The following is a 26,531-nucleotide window of genomic DNA, read 5'->3' as shown; positions in this document are numbered from 1 at the left end:
CAGCGGCGGCAGCTCGGCCCCGCCGCGGTGCCTCTGCGTGTCCCCGGGCTGCGGGCGGAGCGGTGCCGACCGGTTGGGGCCGGTTCGCCGCGCAGGCGCAGGGCCCCGTAAACAGGAAGCGGCGGCGGCGGCGGCGGCCCGGAGCGGCGGAGACAAAGGGGCGGCGGGGGGAAGGGGCGCTCGGTTTGGCCCGGCCCGGCGCGGCGAGTGGGGGTCCTGGCGGCGGGCGGCAGGATGGTGCAGAAGGAGGGGCAGGCGGCCCTGGAGGAGCCCCAGGGCAGCCCCAACGCGGCCGGGGTGCCCGGCGCCCCCTTAGAGCCGCCGGGCGCTGCCGCGCCGCCGCTCCCGGGGGGGGAGGAGACCGACACAGAGACGGAGACCGCGCTGGGCTCCCGCCGCTTCCTCTGCGGCGTCGTGGAAGGTAAGAGCTGCGGGGGGGGACCTGGGGGGAGGCGGTAGCCCTTGGAGACGGTGGCGGCGGTGGGGGCGGCCTCCCCGGCAGCGCGGGGGCGGCCTGGCTGCGGTCTCCCCGGGAGACGCGGGAGGGGGGCGGCCCCTGCGCGGGGCTGCTGCTTCTTCTCCGCTCTCCTGGGGGCCCCGTCCCCCCGCCCCGGGCCCCTGCGCAGCCCGCTCTGGCGGGCGGGCGGTGCGCAGTTTTGGCTGGGGCTGCCTCCGCGAGAGCGGGCGGGGGGGAGGGAGGCGAGGCGAGGCGGCTGTCGGGCGGGGCTCCTGCCCCCGGGCTGGCGCTGGGAGCTGCTGAGCAGGGAGTGCCCTCTGATGGCAGCTGTTTGGCGAGGTGCGGGCAGGCCTGGCACCCCCTGCGGGCCCGCCAGCCCTCACGGAGGCTGCGGCCGTGCGGTGGCTCACTTGCTAGTACGTGTCTCAAGGGGGAGATTTGGAGGGAGGAGGGGGGAGGAGAGCAGAGCTGCTGTGCGATTATCCTAGCTGTACATGCGCTTCCTGCGTGCCAGAGGCTCAGTTCCCTGGGTAGGGAATAGGTGACTCCATAGACATCTGTTCTGGCATTAAGTATCCCCTTGTTCTCTCTACGATGGTGTTGTAGCTTGCCGTTTTAATTGCAGTATAGAACAGGCCTCTTCTGTCTGTTGGCATATTTGTGGCATTAAAATGTTTAAATTGTTGCAGCTTCTGCAACACAAAGGGACTCTTTTTGCATTTCTCAGTAACTACAGAATGTATTTGCATTTCTGACAAATTGGTTAAGGTAGATACTTGAAAGCCAGAAAGAAAGAATGGTTTATTCCCTACATAATAGCTGATTTGGAATTATCTTAAATTCCCGTGGCTGGATTACTATTATTTTTAAACCCATAATAAATGTCCAGGAGGAGAACAAAACAGTTAACAAACGGAATGGTGAAACAGGCTGTTTATCAATGTCAGTATCTGCACTGCTTGCAGAATGCCTTTTGTTCATATCTTAAAAAAAGACCATTTGGCTGCAGCAAATGTCACTGTGTTAGGTGCACTAGCCCCAGTTAATCTAATTTTCACCTTAGTTTTTATTTTTTTAGCACTTATTCAGACTTACATACAGTCAGTTTGGAGAGAGGTGTCTTGGCTTTGTTATTAAAGTAAAACTTTCTAAAGGAAGATGTCAGATTGAAAGCTCTGGAGACTAGGTTCAGTGAACAGATGCACGTATAGACAGTAACAATGCAGTTTCTCCTACTCCTGCTAATATAACCTGACTGTGTGATCAGCTGTTCATTCAGGGATGATATCAAGATCCTTGGTTAACATAATCATTTTTCCAGTCATTTTAATTAAATTACTGACCATCTTAGTTTTATATTTTGGTGCAACTGCTATAAAGGTCAATGTTCTTGACCCTTCTGCATGTAACACGAAGCAAGAAAATGGCCCCCACTTAAAGAAGCTTTCAATCTAATATTAATATGTGTACGTAAAAAAGGATTAGAGGAGCATAAAAAAAGAAGCAATTGCGATGGATGAGATAAACAGTAGTGGGTGAAAATGTCAGTCTCTTAGTGACATAGAGAAACTATGGGGATAAGTGAAATAACTGGGATTAACTTCAGAAATGCAGATAAATAGTTATATGTAGTTATATGCAGCAGTTAAGACAGTAGTGGTATGATGTGATTAAAGCAATGAGTTGGAGAATCTAGATTTTTTTGACAGAAAAGGAGGGAAAGTGGGGAAACATGGCAATAAGYGAAATTTCTGCCTTTCATCAAGAATGCTGAAGATCTGGGCAAAAATACAGGATATGCGCTCCAGGAGTGTAAAGAGGATATGACACATTGGATGCACCATTTTGTGAGTAATAAGACTTTAGAGTCCTGGATAAGAAATTCTGGTGCTCTGGCTCCAGGACAACCTGGCATTTAGTGATGAAGAGCATGGTAACTGGGATGAAGTATTTGCAGTGTTATGTTGAGTTTGTATTAACCTGACACACAGTCATGAGGTGATAGTATAAAAATAAGTTGATTTTAGTTGGTCAGAAAGATCCAAGTGCTGTCATCAGTTGATGACATCAGTAGTCAAAGAAATGTCAGATGAAAATATAGCTATTGTATCACTTCAGATTAGCATGTTCTCTTCAGTTTTCTATTTAGTTGCTTTTTGTTYTTGTCACTAGCTCTGAAACAGTGCCGTCATATTGGTAAAGCATTCTGGACACGTTATGAGGCATAGGTGATATTGATGAGGTGCCACAGTAATTCATTCCCTTTTGGGGTTGTTGAGCTCCCTTACACTGGCACTGAGCAGAATTGGGTGACTCTAATGGAAATGAAGAATTTGTTCTGGGTGAAATAATCTTGATGGGTTTTATGCCTGGCAACTGCTCTCTTTTGTTTGCTCTTCCCTTTAACCGTCCTCCATTTGTCACTTGGCAGTTTCAGTAAGAAGTGGTAGTTACTCGGCTTTGCCACGTCGTGGCGCCAGTTAGCCTAAGATCGCTCTTAGGAGACTAATTCTTAAAACTTGAACCTGATTTGAGCTGCTTAAAACGAACACTGTTCACTTAAACAGGTAACTGAAATACTTGTTAATATATAGAAAATGCTTCAGTTGCATCAGCTTTGAGTTTTGAAAGGTTGTAGGAGGATTTTTTGACCTCCTTAAAACCAAATGTTTACAGACTTACAGTGGTGAATAGCTCTGGAAATGGGGAAATTATCTACCTCTGAACTGATGTTGTGTGCTTGTGAGCTTTGTATATTGGTAGCATCATTCATCGTTTAGAGTGGCCATGCTATTTGAAAACAAGAGCTTATTAAATTGCACTGTTATTTTAGTCTTGGGTCTTTGCAGACTGCCAAGCTGAAGCTTTGTTTTGAATTGCCCACTTGTGGTTGAGCTGTTTGCACATAAGTCTAAGTGAATTTACATGAATAAGAGTGAATTGAGTGGTTGAGCTGTTTGCACATAAGTCTAAGTGAATTTACATGAATAAGAGCGAATTGAGTGCTTTTTAAAGTATTATGCTTCCAGAATGGAAGGATTAGATTTAAAACCGGAAGTAGTTAAAAAGTTAAAACTGAATTTCCAAAGTACATGACTTTGAATATAGCCTATTCTAAAATTACCTGGGTAGGTGCTTTTGTGTGATTATTCAAATACATAGTTTTAACTTATGAAGATGTGGGCATTGAGAAATAAAATTTAGGGAGCCTCTTAATGTGAATGAAAGGAATCAAATCCTTTGTATTTTGTTTACTTACACATGATTTAATTACACATCATCTACCTCAATACGTATTTACATACTCTGTGTGTATTTAGAACTATGGTCTGCATCACCAGTTAAGCATTTTTGAGCTGGTAAGTATTTTCAGAATTCTTCAGTATTCCTGTTAGAATTAAATCTATTTTGTAGGCATCTGGAGTGATAATTAGGTTATGACTGTTCAGTCTGCCCTTATAATATTGCTGACTTGACTTGTGAAGGGCATCTGCTCAGGAATTCAGTTTGGATTCTGGAAAATTAATTGCTTCAGTGGCAAAAAATATCAGACCCTAGATCATAATAAATTAAATAAGTTATAATTGCATTTTAAATTTAGATCAGTTGAGGTTATTACACTTTCCTGATATTGTCTAGCTATTTTTTTCTTCCTGCTTTGGGAGGCTTTTTGATGAATGTAGCAGAAATAGTTTATTGGGGGAGAGGAAGAAAATGGTGGGCTATAATATAATGTTTCACAGAACAGGCATGATCTGACATCTAACTGGACAATTTTAATCTTGTTTCCCATAGGATTTTATGGAAGACCTTGGGTTATGGAGCAGAGGAAAGAACTTTTTAGAAGGCAAGTCGTGCTTCCTCTCACTGCAGCGCATTCCATCACAATATAATCATAATCTTCCACTTAGGTCTGAACAGACTTATTGTTCTAACCTAGAGCAGCTTTTTGCATATCATCTGTATTCTGGGGATTTGTATTCACCTTTCCATCTTGTCTAACTGCTCTGGATTTTTCCAGTATCAGATGTACATAAAGTTATAGTGATTTAATAGTATAACACAATGCTGAATGAAGCAAAAAAAAACCCCCCAAAAACTAAGGATTAGATCAAGTAAAATATACAATGTCTGGATTTGTAGATTACTCTGTCAATGAAGCCTTTTTTCTGTGCTTATAGACTTCAGAAATGGGGACTAAATACATACCTGTATGCTCCAAAGGATGACTACAAGCACAGGATGTTCTGGCGAGAAATGTATTCTGTGGAAGAAGCAGGTAATTGCCTTTATTTCCCCTCTGCGTTTTCTATAAGCAGCTTTTAAATGAGTTGGTTGCTGCTACACRTGCTTGTCTGTTTAATCACAGTAGCCAGTTCTAAAGGTGAATCCTGAGACCTGTTCTGAATACCCTGCAGCTATTTTTAATGGAGCTTTTGGTACAAGCRTGAATTTACTTCTTTTAAATACAGGCAATACAGACAATTTTTACGACTGCTTTTAAGACTGTCTTTTGGGATTTACTTTTTTCTATGAAAGAGTTGCTTAGAATTATCCCTCTGGCTCTTGATCATCTGGGCCATATTATAAAGTAGAAATGATTTTAAAAAAAAAAGGGGGGGATTGAGAGAGTAGCATGCCCTTTTATGTGATTCATTAACTGCTTGTCTCAACGAAGAGAGTACCAGTTGAGAATGCAAGCTCCTGGCTATTTAGTCAGAACATAAAGATCTGTGTAAGCTGCTGTGAGGCTTTTTATCCACCTCAGGCTTTTACAGGATATATGGTGTTTTATTAGCCTGTGGGATTATCATTTTCCTTGAGTGAGGGGAAACATGATACCTTCTTGAAATTAAATAATCCCTCTTGGAGGCCACTTTGAATCACTGTAGAAGTATAATCTAAAGGATACTGCAAGCTTATTGTCAAAAACAACAAAGGTGGTTTAATACTCTAAAAATAATTGTCTTCGTTAATTGTGTGGAGAATTAAATTTCAGCAACTTAAAGCAACTGCTTCTGCCAAGTGATGTTAAAAATGTCCTTTTCCTTGTGTCCTGAGCTTTAGCCCTACAAAAAGTATATGAACCAATCATGCAGGGTGATGTTACTACATTGGATTGTCTCTTAGTGCGTGTGGAAAAAAATGGAAAAAATGAGTAACAGTTTTAGAGCAGTTGGCATGCGTGCTGCAAAAGCAGACTGCATCCATATTTGTCACACGGCATTGAAATCAAGAGAATATTTAAGTGTCTTTAAAAATTGAAAAATAGAGAATAATAATACCAGGACAGTTAACACATTGTTTTTGGCATAATTTCTGAGAACTCTTGAAAATATTTTGGTGATCTTTGCTACATTAGTTTCTAGGCATTCCAGCAGATACCTTGATCTTTATTTCATTTGTTTGTTTTTTTATACTTTTTTTGGTGTATGGTAGAACAGGCATCTGCTTTTTATAACTTACATATAATGACATCTTAATTTTTTATTGTTGAACCCTTCTGAAATATTTGAATTTGATTTCTAGAGCAGCTAATGACTCTGATATCAGCTGCACGAGAACATGAAATAGAATTCATCTATGCAATCTCGCCTGGACTTGACATCACTTTCTCGAATCCTAAAGAAGTATCCACATTGAAACGCAAGCTGGACCAAGTAAGTGCTGCATGAACTTACTAGAGTTGCAGTGCTGCTTAAGTTGAAAATTTCAGTATCTGGCTCGCTCTGAGATTTTTACTACTGCTTTAATATGTTCAATGTCAGCGTTACTTTGGACRCCTCTGCGAGCAATACAAATGGGTATGTTCCAATGAAACAAACATTCAGGTTGCATTGTACAAATGGTTGGTGATCATCTAGATAGGTAAGTTATCCGATCTTGTACCACTTTCTGGAGGCTTTCTTGTGAGTTTGTCTCCAAAGTGTGTTAGGGCCCTGAAGCTAAGATGCATTTCCAAGGCAAGAACTCTTGTGCACATTGGAGGCAGACCTGACATGCATGTACTGCTTTGTTCTCATAATTAACTCCTGTCCTTTGTCCAAAAGCTGTTATAGAGTGAGCTCTTTTCCAGCTGTCTGTCTGGTGAGATCAGCTTTGGATTGCAAAAACTGGAACAGATTGCCAGTCTTTAGAGGCATCTTTGAGAAAAACAGTGGTGGGTCAGAGACAGGCATTCATTGTGAATAGATGCCAAAGCCTGTCTTGCTTCTCCTACCCTCCCTCCCCAATTCCTGTAGTTTTTCCTTTCTTGGAGAGGATTTTGAATTTGCAATCTACACTGTGGAAATGGAAGTATTCCAACATGCAGCTTTCATGCTCTGGCACTGCACACTTATTAAGATACTGTGGATTTGCTTTGACTTTTGTATAGGTGTGATACGCTTTGTGGGGAGTGTTTTAGGCTACACATTTATAAACTGAATAATGATTCCTCAAATGAAATGGCTCTAATCTTTGAGGTGTTTGATCCTTTTATAAAGGCAAAGTAGCTTTAAAATTTTCTATGGTTCCCTAAAAAAATGTAAAATTTTTTCTCTTGTCTCTCACATTAGGTTTCCCAGTTTGGCTGCAGATCTTTTGCACTGCTGTTTGATGATATTGATCACAACATGTGTGCAGCAGACAAAGAAGTTTTCAGTTCCTTTGCTCATGCCCAGGTCTCAATCACAAATGAAATTTACCAGTATCTAGGAGAACCAGACACATTCCTGTTCTGCCCTACAGGTAAAACAACATGAATAATTCAGTTAAATCTTAACATAAATGAGGGAGGCTTTTATCTTACTGGTTAAAAGGTTGGTTGAGGATATTATCACTGCTTTAAAGAGTGTTTTGGCTAGTTTGCAGGAACTGACTTATGAAGAAAATTCAAGTAATTATACTAGAGGCTATGCCAGATATACATGTCCCTGAAAGGCTTAATGCCTAGTTAGGAAAGCAGCTCTATATAAGGACTCTGGAAGTTTGAGCTAGAAACCAGGTTAAACAAAGACTTCTGTTTTGTTTGTACCAAAGTCTGTTTACTTCTTGATTTCTTACCAGGCTTGCTATTAGTTACTTAGAATTTTCTTAAAATAAGAGTTACAGCACTTACTGTGAACACTTTTTTTCAGTAGTACCTGTTTTTAATAAGGTTACCCATTTTCACTAGTCAACGAGTTACTTTTTTGAATGTCTTGGAAAATCACATGACTCTCTCTCAGGTCTGGTCTTTTTATTATTATTATTGTGGGTTTTTTTTTTTTGTGAGCTTCCTCTTGTATTGCAGAGTGTTTCATTGTAGGGAAGGGTATTAGTCTCCTCAGTGGTGTGGACTCATGCAAGGAAAATTTAGTTGAGGAGCAATGTTGTTGTCATTCTTAATTACTTCCTTTATCCCCTTATGCTGTAGTAGTTTAGTTCTGTTGCAGTATTCATCTTTAACTTCAAAGAACCACATCTTCTGGTTTTAATCGTTTTAGCTATTTGCACTCTGTAGTCAGTCTCAGGATTTCTAGTTGTCTTGCATATTGTCTGCTGTAGCCCGCACTTCTGTTTACGGGATTTACTATGCTTTTTTTCCAAATTTTGATATTTGTCTGATTTTAAATAAATCCTTTCTTTTCTCTCTGGTCTTTATTCTAAGGAGCATTGATATAAATATTCTTTTTAATTGTACATTAGACTTTTGGGCCTTTTTTGACTAATTATATTGAGGTTTTTCTTTTCAAAGGGTAGTATTTTCTCAATGTGGTGGAGCTGCCTTGCTTTCTCCCCTGTCATGCCAACTTTTAGTTGTATTGTGACTTCTTAATGCCACAGACTACATGATATTACAGTTGTAACTGTATAAAACTAACTCAGTTAATTGAGTGTTGCTTATGACAAATTCTAAAACAGATTCTCCTCTCTTGTACTTCTGGGCTAGATGGCGAATAAGCAATTACCAAGTGTTTTCCCTGTTTTTAAGAAGTAAATTTAGCCTTCTGACCATAGAATAGGTTGGGAAAGGTGACTGAAAAATGGAGGTGGAGATATGGGATGAGACTTAAAAAATCATGAGTAACCTGAAAAACATAAGTAGGCAGTTGTTTACTCACTTGTAAGAACAGAATTAGGTGTATTGAACTAACAGATGGCAAGTTGAAAATGAAAGAAGATACTTAACATGAAATATATTTACACAGAAAAGTCCTTGCTGTGTGATGATGTTCAAGTTAAAATTTCTATGTGTTCATCGTACAGTTGGGTATGTTTTCACATGTATGCATCCTTCTGCTAGTAGTAACTTTCTTTTTTCCCCCATGCAGAGTACTGTGGAACTTTCTGCTATCCAAATGTTGCCCAATCTCCTTATTTACGGACTGTAGGAGAAAAGCTGCTTCCTGGCATTGATGTCTTATGGACAGGTAAAAATAGTATTCCTTGAATTCAGTAACGGTGTCAATATTATTTATCATATGTATTTAGTAAATAAACTGTCTTACTACTTTTTGTGTGGGGGAATGACTCTTCAAATATATGCAAAGCCTTCTGATTATCCTGTTTCACTCTTAGGTCCGAAAGTTGTATCCAAAGACATTCCAGTAGAGTCCATTGAAGAAGTTTCAAAGATAATCAGGAGAGCACCAGTTATCTGGGATAACATTCATGCTAATGATTATGATCAAAAGAGGCTTTTTCTTGGGCCTTACAAAGGTCGGTCAACTGAGCTCATCCCTCGACTAAAGGGAGTTCTGACCAATCCAAACTGTGAATTTGAAGCCAATTATGTTGCTATTCACACACTTGCAACCTGGTACAAATCTAACATGAATGGAGTGAGAAAAGATGTGGTGATGAGTAAGTATGCATAACTGTGCTGGGACACCTGTTTAACCATATAAGTCATAGTGCTTTCTGATTATTCTAACCTTTCCTGTACCAACTATTTTTGAGATCACTTAGCATTTTCTATCSTGTAGGTGTGGGACAATTGCCTGAGAGATAGCAAGCGTTCAGGTTGTTTTGTTGACTTCTTGAGAACTACTGGAGAATTGCTTAGTCTTGAGATGTATCTGCAGCTGTATAAAAAGTGCTCTCAGCAAACAATTTTGAATGGCATAAATTCAACATTATAAGTGTCCGTGAATTTCACTTGATTGGGATAGAAGCAATTCAGGTCGAAAGGGAAACTGAATGCCGGGATATCGAGTCTCTGTGTACTGTTTCTGTGCTGACATTGATGGTAACCATAGTTTTCCATTATATGTAAATGGGATGTAACGCCTTGCCCTTTGCAAAGTAAGGCTGTTAGATAGTTCCTGGGTGCCTTGTCTAACATGTCATTTCTATGTCAAATGCAACTTCTATGATAACTTTTTTCAACTTGTCTCTGTAGCTGATACTGAAGAGAGTACAGTTTCTATCCAGATTAAACTGGAAAACGAGGGGAGTGATGAAGATATTGAAACGGATGTTCTTTACAGCCCGCAAATGGCTCTGAAGTTGGCCTTAACAGAATGGCTGCAAGAGTTTGGGGTACCTCAGCAATACAGCAGTGAGTTGGATTTGGTTTCATTCTGGTGTTGGTAGAAAAATGTGACTAAATGTTCAAGACTTGCATTTAGACTAAAACTGTTTTACAGATCTCAATTTGTATRCTTTTCAAGTGGAAGTATTTTCTACTTATCTTATTGGGGAAACCTTAAAAAAAAAGTGTGACATTCTACAATATGTGTGTAGTGCCTTGACTGATTAGCAGAAACAACTTTGAAGTGTGACCCTTTAGCACTTCTGATACAAGAAAGAAAAGTCTGTGCATCTTACTCGTCTCAGTTGTTATTAAGCTTTCATGGGTTTTGAGAGAATAGGAAGGATTTTTTTTTGTGAAGTGGATGTTGGATTACTATAAACATTAGTGGTGCCCCAGAGGATGTCCATGTTCTTCCAGTTGTTTTCAGCTGGGTTTATTTTTCTGAGTTTCTGTCTACAGAAACCAGCTCTTTTCAGCATTTGTACACCTTTGTTCTTGTAGCACTGGGAGCTTGGGATCTGAAGTAAAGTCTATTTCTGTCAAATGTGGGTTTGGGCCTGTCAGTTTGCCCTTCTCTGATAATTGCTGATGAATTGCTCTTCTGCCCACCCTGCAACTCTGTTTGCGTGTAGTTATCGCCTTTGAATATCTGCAGAGTTTGAAACATTTCCCAACTGCAGTAAAAACGYTGGGTGAAGAGCACTGGTTAAGCTATCATCATCCTTCATTTCTTTACCTCCCCCAGGTTAAAAGACATTTTTTGCAATGGAAGCAATTAAACATGTATCCTTTTATTTTGAAGTGCACCCTGTATCCAAATAAAGCTTTACCAAGTCAGTTGATTGAGAGGAAAAAAGGTTAACCTTGAAAGCTTTTTATTCTGGTGTCATAGTCAGAAATGCTGCTGGAAGTGTATAAATGTTAAATAACTTCCTTAGCCTTTTTTTCCCCTTTATCTTTGCTTATCAGTTATGCAGAGGGGGAGCTTGCCAAAATACAAAGTCTATAGTTAAAACTACAATGACAGAAGTGAACGGGCGAAGTGACAAAAGGGGGATACACTGATCAGATGCCTTGGCAGCAGATTCAGATCAATGACTTCTGCAAATCATGGATGAATGTTAGTTGGCAGATACTGAAAACTTTAAACTTGTTTCTTCTTATTCTCAGGTAGGCAAGTGGCCCACAGTGGTGCTAAAACTGCAGTAGGGGATGTAGGGCCTCTGGTGGCACCATCCTCTTTAAATGCAGCAACTGTGGTTACCACAGTTTACCAAGAACCCATCATGAGTCAGGGGGCAGCACTGAGCAGCGAGTCCCCAGCGTTGGTAAAGGAGGAAGAGAAGAAGCAGTCTGATGAGGAACCAATGGACATGGTGGTGGAAAAACAAGATGACACAGACAAGAGTACTAATCAGATACTGACAGATATCGCTGAAGCAAAGATGGCAGAGGAGTTAAAACCAATGGATACTGATAAAGAGAGCATAGCTGAATCTAAGTCCCCAGAGATGTCTATGCAGGAAGACTCTGGTAGTGACATTGCCCCTATGCAGACTGATGAGCAAATAAATAAAGACCAGTTTGTGCCTGGGCCAAATGAAAAGCCTCTCTACACAGTAGAACCAGTGACTTTAGAGGATTTGCAGCTTCTTGCTGACTTGTTTTACCTTCCCTATGAACATGGGCCCAAAGGTGCACAGATGCTGAGAGAATTCCAGTGGCTCAGAGCAAATAGCAGTGTTGTCAGTGTTAATTGCAAAGGAAAGGATGCTGAAAAAGTGAGTGTGACCTGATCTCGTTTTTCATTTTAAAGTCATTAAATTGTGAGCAATGTTAATCTGTTGTCTGTAATAAAGAATGGTATTTCATTTTCTAGRAGCTGATGGGTGGTGTATAATTAACCACAGGTGACAATAACTTCCATTCCTCCTGTGGAATCCACTCTGTTAAGCCCTGTAGCTATAAAGGCAGTTTAGTGTCTGCATTTGACAAGCGATCCACTCACTGGCCTCACTTGTTGTAACAACAGTAGAGAATACCAATGAGTGTAGTATGGTAGTCCATGCTGGTAAAATGAAATATAGAATTGTATAGTCTTCCTTTTATTTAGAGTTTCTCTTCTCCTTAGAAGGCTGTGTTTGATCTTGTGGATCTTTTGCCTCCATCTGTAGATAGAAGAATGGCGTAACCGAGCAGCCAAATTTGAAGAGATGTGCAGCTTGGTGATGGGAATGTTCACTCGCCTCTCCAATTGCGCCAACAGGACAATCCTTTACGATATGTACTCCTACGTCTGGGATATCAAGAGTATTATGTCAATGGTGAAATCTTTTGTGCAGTGGTTAGGTAGGTGCATTGGGAGCCACTACAATGCCAGATAGTATATTTTTTGTTTTCTAATTAGCCCACGAGGAAAACAAAGCACTAGGCAAATATGTTTTCTTGGATGTGGGGTCTGGTTTGACCCTCTTTTAAAGGTTTTCCTGCCTCGCTATTTGAAGCAATGCTTCCTGTGATTTTTGCTTTGGTATTATAAGTGACGTCTGCTGGATGCTTAAGATTGGAGACCTTGATTTTTTTCTTCCTGGGCTAATGAAACTTGAATCTCATCTGACACGTAAGTGTTTACTTTAACTTACTCTGACTGAATGCACACTGGACTATACCATGTAGCTCCTTGGATTTCCTGATATATGATTGGAAATGACACTACGAAATGTGACCACATCAGCCATCTGCTGCTTGCTCTGTCTTGATAACGTTATTGCTGTCTTTAACAGAACAATTGCAGAAGCGACCTTTCAATGGGCCTGGCCAAGAGGAAGCCGATCCTCCCAGCCCTGTGCGCATGCGAGCTTTAGCGTAAGGCTATTCTGGTGCAAAATGATTTCCTTTAAGCACTTCCAAGTGACTTTTTTTTTAATTTATATATTTTTTGGTAATGGGTGGAAATTGTGGAGCTCTCTAGACAGATTTAGTCTGAGACCTAATCAGATCTTGAAACACTTTTTCCTTTTTTTTGTCTTTTTGCTTTTTTTTTAATGAAGGATTTTTTGGGGGATCCTAAGTTGGCAGATAGCACCAGCATGGCCTGGGTAATTCTAGTGACCTCATTTCACTTTCAGGTTTCAATCCAACTGTAAGGAATATGCTGTGGACTTGCTTGACATACACAGCAGGCAGCAACGCTGATGGTCTCATGTCACACTTTTTGTAGCTGTCACAAACCTCACAGTGGCTAACCATTACACAGCCTTGGTCTAGTTCTAGTGTTTGGATTGTCTTTAAATCATACTCTTAAASCCTGTCAGGCTTAAATAGTCATGTAATGTAGGGATAGGGAAGACCTGCTAAATCATCAAGTCAGTCCCTGCTCTACAACTTGCGTGTTTTGTGCTGATTAAATATCCGGTCCCTATATGTATGGCTGATGAGATGAGCTTTTAGGACTGCCTTTTGCAAAGCACAGGGGGAAAAAAATAGCTTGGGAACAAGACTTAGTAGCATTGTAGTATATTAACATCTCTGCCTAGTGCTGTTTTAAAAGGCTTATTTTGTGCATTTTTAGGACCAGTGTAACACAACTCCCCCAACCTGCTACTCTTGTTGTATGTTGACGTTTAACCAGAAAGAATGCTCTCTCATTTCGCTAACTTGATCTGTTCAAAAATCTAGGCTGAAACTTTTTAAAGGGGAGACTGATTTTGGTAACCTCAAAACACTGAAGGCCCAACTTAGGACTTCATCTTGGAATTGCTGAACTACCTACTGCTTTCCCTGATTTCATCTGAAACTGTTTTCAAAGTCCCCGTGAAATTGGGTCCAAGTCTTTAAATAATGCACCAAATATTTGGAGTGGTTCACATTAGAAAACTGTAGCTCTGTTAACTCTGGCACTGTTCTGTTCCAGGACTCAAGCTGGCATTAGGTAGTTGAAAATTTCATTTTAAGAGTTTTTAACATGTGCAGTTTAATAGCCTTATGCTAATCATGCTTTTTTGAGAGATGTTTTGATCTTTAGCTTGCATTTTATAACTAGTGTAAATGCATACAGAGCAAGATATCTGATAAAAGATATATAAAAGTTAAGAATGTTACAAATCCAAACAATGAGTTTTCACAACGGTGTGCTCAATGGTCCACTGAAAGTTCATTTTCTTAACCTCTCCTCCCAAGTCCAGCTAGCATTCAGTCCCTTAAATTAGTGTGGCTGTACAGTACTATGGATTACTAACGACTTCTATTGTCTTCTTCCCCATTGTGTACAGATGGGAGAATCCTCAGCACAAGTTTCTACTGCTATTGGATGGACAGCGCCAGATGTTCACAGCGCGTCGTCATTAATTAATTAAAATGGAAAGGTTTTGTCTGTGAGGCAGTTCAGATAGATTAGCTGTGCAATAGGCATGAACTGAAGTCACATTTGCGCAGCGACTAAGGCATTAACTATGTTTTTCATTTATACAGCTCTTCATTCACACAGCTCTTTAATAATTGGAAGTGCTAGTTAAGTTGTAGTCTCAAAGGAGAGACAGATACTGTCTTCCAAGTTGCTGACTAAATCTCCTTGTGAAGGGTATCTTTTTACATGAGAATTCCAAAATGTGGGAGCAAACCAAACTCAAAGCCTGATTCTTGGATCATTTCTGAAATTTACCATATTTAGGGTAGTTTGTTTTTAAGAAGTATTCCTAAACTGTCATAAATGTCAAACTTGGCACACTTTGGGACTCTCTGACTAGCACAACATACTTGTTTGTACTGATCTGGGACTGTTACTTGAACAGGAAGTAGATTGCTGTCCACAAAAGGAAAAGAGTATTTGCGCTGCTCATCTTGTCAGAAAACTAGGCAGGTAGCTGAAATCTCCACTCTGGATACTGTCTGTCAGAGGTGTCATTTATATTAATTGCTGTTAAAGGCTGTGATGCCCTACCAGTGGAACAGTATTAAAAGTCAAACAGCTAATGGAAGTTTCTTTTCACAGCAATTATAAACTAAAGCTGAGCACTTTAATGGGCCTACTGTGGCTGGTAGATCAGTAGGAACCCTGGTGYATCTGATATGCTTGAAAAGGAAAAATCAGGACACTAAAGAGCAAAGCTTAGTGTTATCTGTGGCCAGCAGGGTGTGCTAGTTAAACTGTGAATTAATTCTAGTTAACACTACTTAGCTTTTAAACATGCCAGCAGTATTGTAAAGGTATGGCCTGGATTATGCAAGTCTGTTCAGTCTCTTGCGAGAGCGCCATTTTGTACAGCTTTCCTGGCTGCCTTAACTGTTCCAGACTCTTTGCATTTATTGCCGGTCCTGGTTTTCTGACAAGATTTAAACAATCAGTACTAAAATGTGACTTCAGAAAGGTCCAGTTTTTTTTCAAGGGGCTGTGATAATGGAATTTGTTTGGTCTTCAGCTGCTTAAATTTACGATAGTAGCTATTGAGTCATGTGGCTTCCAAGATGTGCTCTTTTTATAGACGAAACAAATGCTTTTGCCACAAATATACAAAATAATGTACACTCTGAGAAGCTCATGTAATTGTGCATGGCACCATTCTCATGCCTTCAAGTCTGGAATGAGGTGTGTTATCATAATCACCTCACCTATTCTTTAGTCTGTTACATGAACAAAAACTTGAATAGTGCAATTAGTGCATGAGCACCAAATCTTTACAAATCATACATTATTACAGCCTCCCCCAAAGCCCTGAATTATAGCTCAGTTAGAGAGCTTTTTCCACAAGTGTGTGTTAGCTGTTTGGACATGTTAGACACCCAGGAAATCCCCCTTCTCGTAACGTTCTCCGCTTGGATCTGATCTCAACAGGGTGTCGTAGTCAATCTTCAGCACAGTTCTTAAGTGGAGACCAAGAACCCTGGGCCTTTAGAGGTGGTCTAGCAGGAGAGTTCCAGGTATCAATATGACTTCACAACTGAATGACATTTTCTTTGTTTTATGAGAAACCTTTTGTTGCACATCAGAGGTCTGGAAGGATTGGTCTGCCGAAGGCTTTCTGGTCCAAAGCCCATTAGCCTTACAGCTTGGTTTAAAATAATTTTCCTCCCCTTTCTACAGTAATTTCTCAAGGAGATGCTGCCTGTCCCACGCGCATGCGAAGCGCAGCGGCTTTAGTTGTACATTTCACATTGTTTCTTTGCAGGTCGCACAGCATTTTTATCTGCGCCCGCAATTGCACAATGCGCGCATGCTTGTCTGCCGATGGGAATTCCATGAGCAAAAGGGATAGCAATGCAAATTTTGGTTCCTCTCTAAATAAAGCTTTAATGCATTTTGCTGGAAAGGTTTCAATTGGGGAATAACCTTAAATCTGTTTATACCATGTTCGAATTTGTTCATGGATTTTTCAAGTGCTATACTTTTCCCCCTCACAGGTGCTCTGCGCGCAGCAAATTGAATCAGCGCATTGCTTTTGGGATAAAGYGTCTCCTCTGGCCAGTTAACCCTCTTCAGACCAAACCTTTCCTCCTGACATTCTATGTTCTTATACAGAGACAGTGTAGATATGATTGGTAAAAGTACGTTAAAGCAGATAAGATTAACAGACTCATTAATGTGCTGTTTCAATTGTATATTTTAAAACACCAATTGGATATTTTCTATTCAGATGAGGTCTTTGCATTTGTAAAGCATACCAACCCCACCTTCTTCTGGGGTGCCTGCAGTAGCAAATGTTAATTTGGGAGTCTGCAGTGCACACCCAAGAGTGATGGGTTTTGTTGTTCATACGCTCATATTGAATATTTTGTTTTCACAGCGCTTGCTGCCTATTGATGGGGCAAATGACCTCTTTTTTCAACCACCTCCACTAACGCCCACTTCCAAAGTGTACACCATACGACCCTACTTTCCTAAAGATGAGGTAACTGCTTTTGATGCTTGCCTTTGTTGCTAATGATGCATTTCATTTTGTGGCAACCCCGTGGCTACTACTGAGTCCCTTCATCTCCTAAAAAAACAAATATCCCAACATCTTGCACAAGGCACAAACAGCAAGCGTCACTGAAAACWAAGCTTGTGACTTGCCTATGGTTCAACAACCTGCTGTGCAATAGTATAGTTATACCCCCATCTTGATTCCCAGTTCCTCTTTTTTAATCTKTGAGCCCTTTCCCTATTTCTGAAAGGCAAATTAAAACTGTTCAGTGATGGTAGTGGAATTCTTGCAGAGCAATCGCATGCAGTGTGTTGACCTTAGAGGCTGTGTGCGTATATCTGTTCACTCAGTAATTATTCTGATAACTAATGGTTTTCTCAGAGCRATGTGGGCAGAACTTTAGCTGTTGCATATAGTGTATGCCTTTGAATCAATATTGCATCTCAATATGTAGTTGTAAGATGTRATAATTATTGCCCACTCTAATTCAGCCATGCTTATTTTTTTTACTTATATTTGTAAACTTCTCAATCTGATTTTGGAGTGGTTTTTATCGGATTTGTTTTGGAGAGACTGATACTTTCAAACCATGAATTCTTTACTGATAATGTGTGGTGTGTTTTTCCCCCCCCCCCCCCCACCTGTCCCTGAACAGATCTGGAGTGCAACTTCACTTACACTATCTTAGCAAGAGGATACTTTAAACTGATACCAACAATTAGTAAACACCCTTCATGGGTACAAATTTAAACAATGTGAGGATTAATGTAGCTTAAACTTTGCTCTGCAGCTACATTGAGATGAAATGTTTCATTTGAATTGCTGCGAACTCAACCTAGATAGTTATGTTTCAAATGATTCTCAACTTTGAAGCCCACCAGAAAGACAAAGCTATCATGTGAAGACATGTCTTTTACCTGCTAGTTTTAAGCTAGCTTTGTTGTGTGCTGTTCTGTCTGTCTCTTAATGCAGGACTGTGCCTGAGCTGGTTTGTTCTTTTATAAGCAATGGAATTGGTATTTCTAAGCTGCTTAAACAATTGGTGATACAACTAAAATATTTAGTCATAAAGAATATCTCTTCTGAGAAGGCATCTCTTTTTTATGAAAGGAGGCTGGAGACATGCCAAGTGGAAAGTCATTTTGGTGAAACGTGTAGCCTTTCTCATTTAAAATGTGGCTTCTAAAAGTTTGATCTTTAAAGAGATTCAGCTGCTATGGCTGAAAGGCAGTAAAAGCCTTTTATCTTGAAGAAATCAGTCAGGGTGCATCTGTCCTTCACTTTAGTTAAATAGGAAGCAGGTCTACTCAAACATTAGAAATTTGGAAAAGGGACTTTGTATCAAGTGTATTGATACTCACTGTGCGTGTTGTAACCAGCCATCAGGATTAATATTGTGGTGTTATGACATGCATGAAGCTGATGCCCAGCCTGTCTTTCCTGGCCATTGCACTTAAACACAGTGTTTTTTGACAGGCAGCTTTTATTTTAAGAGCTAATTTTGAAGAGGGGAGGGAAGTGGGGGGAGGAAGACATTCTTAYCAGTGTATATTTTTGTTCCATGTAACTTAAATGTCTGCCAATGCTAGGTTACAGTAGAGGTATTAGTGAAATCTGTCCAAAACAAAGTTGTTAACTTTTGGATTTGACTGTTGCCTTGTGAACAAGAAAAACATCTCTTCTCTCTTCTTAGGCATCTGTATATAAGATCTGCAGAGAAATGTATGCTGATGGAGCTGATCAACCCTTCCATAGTTTACCAGACTTAATTGGAGACAAGTATGTATTAAGAATGAATGATGGAGACCTGACAGAGGTCGTTCTGAAGGATGAAGTCCTAATATTGTATTTAATTTGAATAAGAAATGCTGGGGGTGGGGGRGTTAAAAAAAACCTTTGAATTAAAATAGACAACCCTGCCCTCTGCAGCCATTAAAAAAGGGTTTCTTTGATTTTTTTGAAAGTGTTATTAACAGTTATATCTCAGTTCGTGCTCCAGTCACCTGTTGTGAAGTGTTAGCAAAAAGATTCAGCTGAAACCTGTCATGGAACCTGTTCATGATGATATTCTATTTGAGGTTTTTTTGAAAGTATCATATCATGTGAGTGTCCGTAATTGTCATCCATAGTTGTCCTCTGATGTTCTTTTTTCCAAGTTAGCTTGTTTTTTCAAATAATTACATTTTATGAGGACCTTTCTGCCAGCCAACTGCCTGAGTTTTGTCTGTAATACATGCTACGCATTACCTGTACAAACATTTAAAAGGTGACAAGTGAGATTAAAAACAATATAGAAACAGATTAAATTCATTGAGCTCTAGCATGAGCTTGTTGGGCATTTACTAGGTCTTGTGAACGTTTTATTAAGATAGAACTTTGTAAAGAGGCTACCCTGTGAGTGACAGGAAAGTGGTTAAGAAAAGACTAGTAACTGATAACAAAAAAAGGAAAGAAAACAGGAGAACAGGGAGGTGATGGCAGCAGAAAAACTGAGAGCAGAAGGTGAAGGAAGTTTGTCTGCCTGGTGAGTCAGAAGCATTATGTGTATAGAATTAAATTGTGGGATCCTGGGCTGCTGATTTTGCTCAACTCTGAGTTGTGATGTCTGATTAGTCTGTTAATTACTACTTTCTAGAAACTAATTCTGTTGCTGGAGGACTGTTGTTGCTTTGGATGACCCCAGAGTTTTCTCTAGAATGTCTGAGCCTATTTGAACAAAGTGACCTTCTTTTGATTGAATTTGGACACTTCTTTCCGCAGATTAGTGGGAGGTCTGCTCACCCTCAGCCTGGATTACTGCTTCGTCTTAGAAGATGAGGATGGCATATGCGGCTATGCTTTGGGAACAGTTGATGTGACTCCCTTCATTAAAAAATGCAAAATGTCTTGGATCCCTTTCATGCAAGAAAAATATACTAAACCAAACAGTGACAAGGAGCTGTCTGAAGCAGAGGTTAGTATATATACCCATGAGACCAGAATTGTATGCAGAACTACATTCCTCTCTTTTTCTAAAGCAAGTCTTTGGGGTTTTTTGCATATTGCACTTCCATGTAATTCAATATTTGCATTTTTCTGAAGTGTTTGATGGGTATAGTATCTGACCTGTTACGTGGTGACACCAAAATTGTTCGCCACAAATGAGATACAGCTGTGAGCTGTAATACACCCATGAGATGTACTTTAGTATTAATCAATGCAGTATGTATACAATGACTTCTTGGAACTGCTAAGTGACAGGAGCTTTCAAACCGAAGTAGAACATTAATCTAGAGAAGACTGCATTTTGAAAATAAATTAACAGCTGTTAGTTTCCCCATGTTCCAAGTAAGACTAACCCTTGACAGTCATATTAGTTTAAGTACGGAGAACAAATTGAAGAGCAAGCCAGTTCTAGATGTTAAAATCTTGGAGCTATTTGTGTAGTGTGACGGCTGTAAATGGTGCAAAATGGCAAGTGCTAAGAATAAATATCTTGAATTATTATTGGAAGAAATTAGAAAACCAGACTATTACTGAAGTGTCAGAAATACTCAGAAGTCCTAGCTGATGCAGTCTCATCAAGAAAAGTTGCTTAATACTTAACAAGAGATGCTGACAATCGCCTACATGCTAAAGCAGCTGTGGGCAAAGCTCCAGTAGAGGCAAGCACAGAGGAACACTTCCTTTCTCTTTCCCTCTCAAACCTTGGAAAAAAATGGTGATCATAACAAGTCCATGTTACCCTAAGAATTAGGAGCCCTTCTTTCATTCAAGAAAAAAAAAAAAAAAATTAAACCGTCATCCATGGCCTGGTGGTGCTATAGGCTTCAGCCTCTCACCGGATGTGTTGGTTGCATGGAAAGAGCATCTGAACAGAATATCACCTGGGAGCCCAGGGGCAATGAGCAGTTGCATCAGCTTCTTTGAGGAAAAGCAAATCATTCCAGAAAGTGCTCTCTGATAAGTTGCCCGAATACAAAGGCTGTCATCAGACTGCTGGGTTGTCGAAATCCGCTGCCGGCAAGCTCTGCGCAAATCTGGCGTATCTGGACTGACCCAGGATATGCCAATGTGCTCTTGCTTTATTTGACTAGAATGGAGATGGTCTTAATGCAGGTTATGGGTCTGAGAGCACAGGCCCTCCCATAAGCAAAGCTTCCTGAAAATTGAATGAGACATTTGTCACCCTGTTTGTGAAAATTGGCCACTACTTTTAGGCACGTTTGATAGGGGGGGAAAAATGAAGTACGTAGAAAGTGCCTTGCAGCAAATGGTGTTCTTTCCAAATGTCTGTTCTAGGGTGGACCTGACTAGAAGGTGTCTTAATATTTCCTCCACTACTATTGAAGTGGAGCTAATTCTACAGCCTAGAGATTTTGTGAGTTCATTCTTCTGCATTTGTACAGTAGTGTGCTTTCAAACTTAAGTAAGTAAATTCAGATTTTGAAGCAAAGCTAGTGTGTGTGAAGAAATCAAACTAAACACAGCAAAGCTCTGGTAGGTACAGTAGAGGAGGAGGAGTATTGATTTCCAGAAGTTTAAAGCCAAACTTCAGAGAGGGAAAGCAGGAGGTATTTTGTGCTGATGAACTAGCTTTGCCTTTCAGATTTCTAAGAACAAGCAATAAGAACAGAAAAGCATTTTCTGCTGTTGGTACATTACACCAGGATTTTTGCTGTTAGTACAATACCCCAGGAAAATTCTGTTTCTAAAGACTCTTGGTTTGAGAGATGTTCTCTGGAAAACAGGGGAGTCTTTTTGTACTTAGCAATTGAGATAGATGCTTTGGGGTTTTCTCCATTTACCCCTTTGGCACTATAAAGGAAAGCAAAGAACCCTTAATAACTGCTCAGAAGTCATCCTCATTGAAGGTGAGGAGAGGAAAAGTTTTCTCACAGAACAGGATTGGTTGGGTTTACTTTATATACATCTTACCTCTTGATAATCCCAGTCTCCACTTTGGTTTGAAAGCTCCTGTTGCACGCTTTTCAGGTCATTTGATCCAAATTCCTGACTTCTAATACGCTTCACTTGTTTTCTAGTACACTTAATACATCTTGAGGCCCAAAATCTGTAGGATAAATAAATCCTTCTGTGAAACACAGCATAAATCGAGTCCTCTGACTACCATGTCATACTGTTGTGAGCCTGTCTTGTTTTTTTTCCAAGTTCCTGTCAGGGAAGTTTAATATCTGCTTTTCCCAAGGCTAGTTGATGATCACAAAAGATGAATGCATTGTCTCTGATATTGGGCTGCTCCATAGCCCCACCTTACCTTTCTTCTCTAACCTGTTTTCTCTCTCTTTCAGCTCTTCTATAGTTAGAAAAAGCAGTTGTCATCTTTCCCTTAGCGCTTGAAACCAGAATGTCTAGCTTTGAATGTTTGCTGTGGGATTGTGCTTGTTATAGCTGTGATAAAGAGAAGCTCAGAGGGACAGGTTTCATTATAAATCTGAAGTGATTCAACCAGCTTGAAGTAGTAGCTTTGAACAGAGACCTGATCTGTCATTGCAAGAGTTTGGGAGATGGTAATTTATAGATTTGAGGGGGTTGTATTTAAACTTGACCTGCAAAATGTGTGGTTTGCTAATTATGGATCCTTGCTTTTGATACCATGATAAAGTCCAAGTTTCGACTGTTATTACCATGGCTTTCGTCTATACAAGAAGCCAAGTTAGGTGTCTTGCTTACTTGAGCCAGTGCCCCAGAAAAGTTTTAAAATTCAGTAATCAACAGGAAGAATGACTTGAGTATATTTCAAATAGTAGGGCTTTGTCCATGGTGTGTTATCTCATTTGACTGTTCCATTCCCATGCGAGTTGCCTGAAGTTAATGTTTGATGTCRTACTCCAACGATCTTTTTGGGTGGTTACGATAGCTTTTAGTGATCAACAGGAGCCTTTGGTAATCAACAAGGCTTGTCTCAACCCACAGACAAATTCATTTTTGTCAGGGCAAATTGTTCAAAGTAATTGCATGAACATTAGAGATGTTTCCAGGCTGCTGTGAGCCGAAGAATACATGTGGAAAGATAGGACGCTTACAATTAAAACTATCTAAGTAAAACGCAAAGATAAAGAATATCCAAGCATAAACTCTTTGTTACTAGATCAGTGTAAGGAGTAGACTACCTTGACTTTTGGCTTATGGGTGCTTTCACTTGAAGTGTGGGTCACTGAGAAGCTATGCAAGGAGTCTTACGTTCCTTCTCTGACAGTCTGACAAACTTCCATAGTCTGCCTTTCATTTGGAATACAGACAGCTGGTCGGCAGGTAAGGAACAAAGTGACTATCAGAGGTGTAGTTGAAAAGCATATTGATTGAGAGGAATACTCCCTGAGCAAAGCAGACTCTCTTAAGAAATCTGAATGAAATTGAAAAGCTGAAYAATGTTTAACTGTCTGTTTCCCATATTGTCTTCAGAAAATAATGCTAAGCTTCCATGAAGAGCAAGAAGTGTTGCCCGAATCGTTTCTTGCCAACTTCCCGTCACTGATAAAGATAGATATCCACAAAAAAGTGACAGATCCAAGTGTGGCGAAAAGTATGATGGCCTGCCTGCTCTCTTCTCTAAAGGCTAATGGTAAACTTCTTGCACTTGAAATTCTTTTGTTTCCTCATTATGTATTAGCTTTGTGATGTTAGGCAAACTTGGGATGGTTAATACTAACATGTCTTGTATTTGCCTGAGGTATTTGATTCCTATCATAGTTGGCACCCTAGATTATTTAGGTAAATAATTATAAAATGCTTTTACATAGCTAACTGTTCTGCTATTGTCTTCTGTAAAAGGAAGCTTTTTGCTTTAGCTGTTATCCTGCAAATTAGAAAATAGGAAGAACTGTGGGAGCAATTCGTCAGTGAGAGTATACCTTTTTGCATTTTGAACAACATGCAGATGTTTTGTTTCCCCTATGGCTGCAGCAGTGATGCTTTTTCTTATGTGTGACAGTATGCCCTGGTGAATAATTACCAAGACCTTCAATATGGGGAAGCACTTGGCTGTCTGCCTTACTGTGCACCTGAGGTTCAGTTCCCTTGCACAGTTCCATGCCTTTTTGTAGTGCGGTTTTCTGAGCCAACACCTGAGTTTCAGTATGCTTTTATGGGAAATACAAGATGTGTAGAGGGAGGTGGTTTGCTGAGACTGACAAGATGTCTGCATTATGCAGTCCCTTTAGGGGACAGTCAGCTATGTTGCCATAAATTTGGTCTCTTTTTGGCACTAACTGTGCTTCACATGGAATTGGATCAGTGATTTCATTGGATTTAAATGTTGAAATAGATGAGGAATCTAATAATATTTGTAGCCTGTGCTTATTATAATAACTCTTCTCCCACACTGTTGTGTTTCTCTTTCTTTTCCCTTTTCAGGCTCCCGTGGGGCTTTTTGTGAAGTGAGACCAGAYGATAAAAGAATTCTGGAATTTTACAGCAAGCTGGGTTGTTTTGAAATAGCTAAAATGGAAGGATTTCCAAAGGATGTTGTTATCCTTGGAAGAAGCCTGTGAAGTGCTTGACAGCAAACTGTTCCAGTACTGTAGTCCCTTAACAGCTGGGCAGGTAGTGGTGGGGATCTTCATATGGTCTAGCTGCACAAAGCAGGCAATAAGCCAGCTTGGTAGAAGGGGCTATGCGAAAATCACCCATCACACATTCAGACTGTAATTTGTTGGAAGAGGATAATGCTGCTGAAAACACTGTTTTGACAAAGAGAAACCTTGTCCTCTCCTGGTCTTGTGTGAAGTGCCAAGGAATCTTGCATGGGCTATAACTTCTTGGAGGAATCCCTCTCAGTCAGCAATGTGGTCAATGGCAGTTTTCTGCATTCAAGTGTCGACAGAACAGTGGTCTCTGTCAGAAGTATCTATAAAGGTGCAGTTTTGTTTCTTTGTCGTATASGGGGATGCGCAACTGGGAGTTGCAGCAATGGGAGGGATTACTTGTGTCAGTCAGCAAATTTAAAGATAAGTAGCTGCAGTTCTATTTTTGACTATCTTTATGCTTGTTGATAAAGCAATGACCTGTTGTCACTTCTAATGACCATTGGTTCAAGCTTTGTGCTTTGTTAGGGACAAATGTGCAGTGGTCTGTGGCAGAAGTCACTTAATGAAAAACCTGTAAATTTCAGTGTATATAAACTTAACTGTATGCCGACTAACTTTTTGTTTACCAGTTTTTGTAACTTTTTCTTTTGAAAAGTGAAATGGTTTAGGTCCAAGATGGCACTTTTGAATAATGTAAAACCACAGTGGAGAGCGAATCTGTCCTCAGCACTGACCTTTTTTACTGTGCCTCATATCCAGGGCTAGAAACTGACCATCCTGAATAAGGGGTGCTGATCCCAAAGGATCGTTCCTTCAKATGGCAGTTTGTTCTCTTGCAAGGTTGCTGCTGCTTGAGGCTATCATCATTCTCCTGGGACTGAAACAGCAATTCACGGGGTGGTCTGCTAAACCTGTTAATTTTRGTGGCATTCGCACAGAATTGTGGATGGAAGAAGGTGAGTGGGAGAGAGCTGGCCCACAGTTGGGATTTGTCCTTGGAACATTCTCTGTTTCAAAGCCTGTTCGTACTAGTTTGATTAAATCAGGGTCTTCAAATCCTGCATATTTGTATCAAATAACTTTTCTAGAAGAAATGCCACAATAAGCACATTTTTACACATTATTTAAATGGTTACCTACTTTTAAATGTTCCAAGAGTTTAATGTTTTTACCCAGGTCTGACATGTTTGGCTATGTGATGGAGTCAGTATGGTATGGAATCTGCTAGTGAGGTAGTTGCATCATTTGTGAAATTGGTATTTCACAAAAGTCCCAGTGTCCCAGAGATGTAATTGGCCAATGATACACACCTTGCAGTACCTTGCTCCTTTCACCAGCTGCCATCAACTGTGTTTTTTCTTCCTTTTTAAATTTCCTGGKTTTTTTTTCAATGGTGCACAAAGGAAGTTCAGTTCCTTATATAAGCTTCCAGCTGCATAGGCTTTGAAGAAGTTATACAACCTATAATGAATGGCATTAAGACTGCAGTAATGTTGTCTGCAACCTGTAAGGAGATGCTGCATTTGGCCTTGTGGTGCAGTCACATGCAAGATATTTTTTTTTCCTTTGCAGAATGTGAACAATTTTTTAATGCGGTAGCGAAGTATTTAAGTTGAAACAAGTTCATTTCATTTTTAGAGAGAGGTACGGGGTTGTGCTATTGAATTTCATGTAAGTCAGAGCTGAATGCCACTAGTTTTTATACAGCTTTGAGTGCATGTTGAGTAGCTGATACCTTGGTTTATCAGGTGGGAGAGTTTTGTTTCTTCATGGATGCCAGAGTCAACTTATTTTATCTGGATTCCTAGCATTACAGCATAGGATGCTTGTGGCCTTATTTCTTGGCTTTTAAGGAGTTGCCACATTTTCTCTTCCTATGACTTTGTTATTATAGAAATTAATTGTATAAACCTATGGAATGTCAGGCCAATACCATCATTCTAGGATTGTAAAGTGATATGTTGACATATCTTTCATGGTTATGAATTTTCATTAAGGTTGGAATGCCACTTTCATTAATCTGTTTTTAGATCAACAGTATCTGTAGCAGAAAAAATGACCTGTAAAACTGTATTYGAAGACCATGCAAGAAATAGAATAAAAATTGAGAAGTGAATGTAAATAAGAAATGTGTGTTTTGTGTATGA

At 40.1% G+C, this 26,531-nt stretch overlaps 1 protein-coding gene across 2 annotated transcripts; it reads left to right on the top strand.

Moving 5' to 3' along the window:
- The first annotated feature begins 164 nt into the window (after positions 1–164).
- On the top strand, positions 165–26,509 carry OGA (O-GlcNAcase). Of its 2 annotated transcripts, none has more exons than XM_026069500.1 (16): positions 165–421; positions 4,253–4,304; positions 4,639–4,736; positions 5,987–6,117; positions 7,015–7,186; positions 8,752–8,850; positions 8,999–9,283; positions 9,822–9,980; positions 11,127–11,737; positions 12,131–12,305; positions 15,787–15,872; positions 16,736–16,840; positions 18,549–18,634; positions 19,616–19,808; positions 23,261–23,420; positions 24,212–26,509. In XM_026069500.1, the coding sequence occupies exons 1-16, from the start codon at positions 235–237 to the stop codon at positions 24,346–24,348; spliced, it is 2,736 nt and encodes a 911-aa protein (XP_025925285.1). In that variant the 5' UTR covers positions 165–234; the 3' UTR covers positions 24,349–26,509. The 2 variants fall into 2 exon arrangements, with proteins under 2 accessions (XP_025925285.1, XP_025925286.1); XM_026069501.1 differs by lacking the exon at positions 165–421 and adding an exon at positions 2,245–2,304.
- The last annotated feature ends 22 nt before the right edge of the window (positions 26,510–26,531 follow it).

This window comes from Apteryx rowi, unplaced genomic scaffold (genome assembly GCF_003343035.1).
Source record: "Apteryx rowi isolate R43461 unplaced genomic scaffold, aptRow1 scaffold_3, whole genome shotgun sequence".
In the NCBI taxonomy this organism is placed as follows: Eukaryota; Metazoa; Chordata; class Aves; order Apterygiformes; family Apterygidae; genus Apteryx; species Apteryx rowi.
The sequence above is the reverse complement of the archived record's forward strand: the minus strand, read 5'-3'. Positions and strand labels throughout refer to the sequence as shown.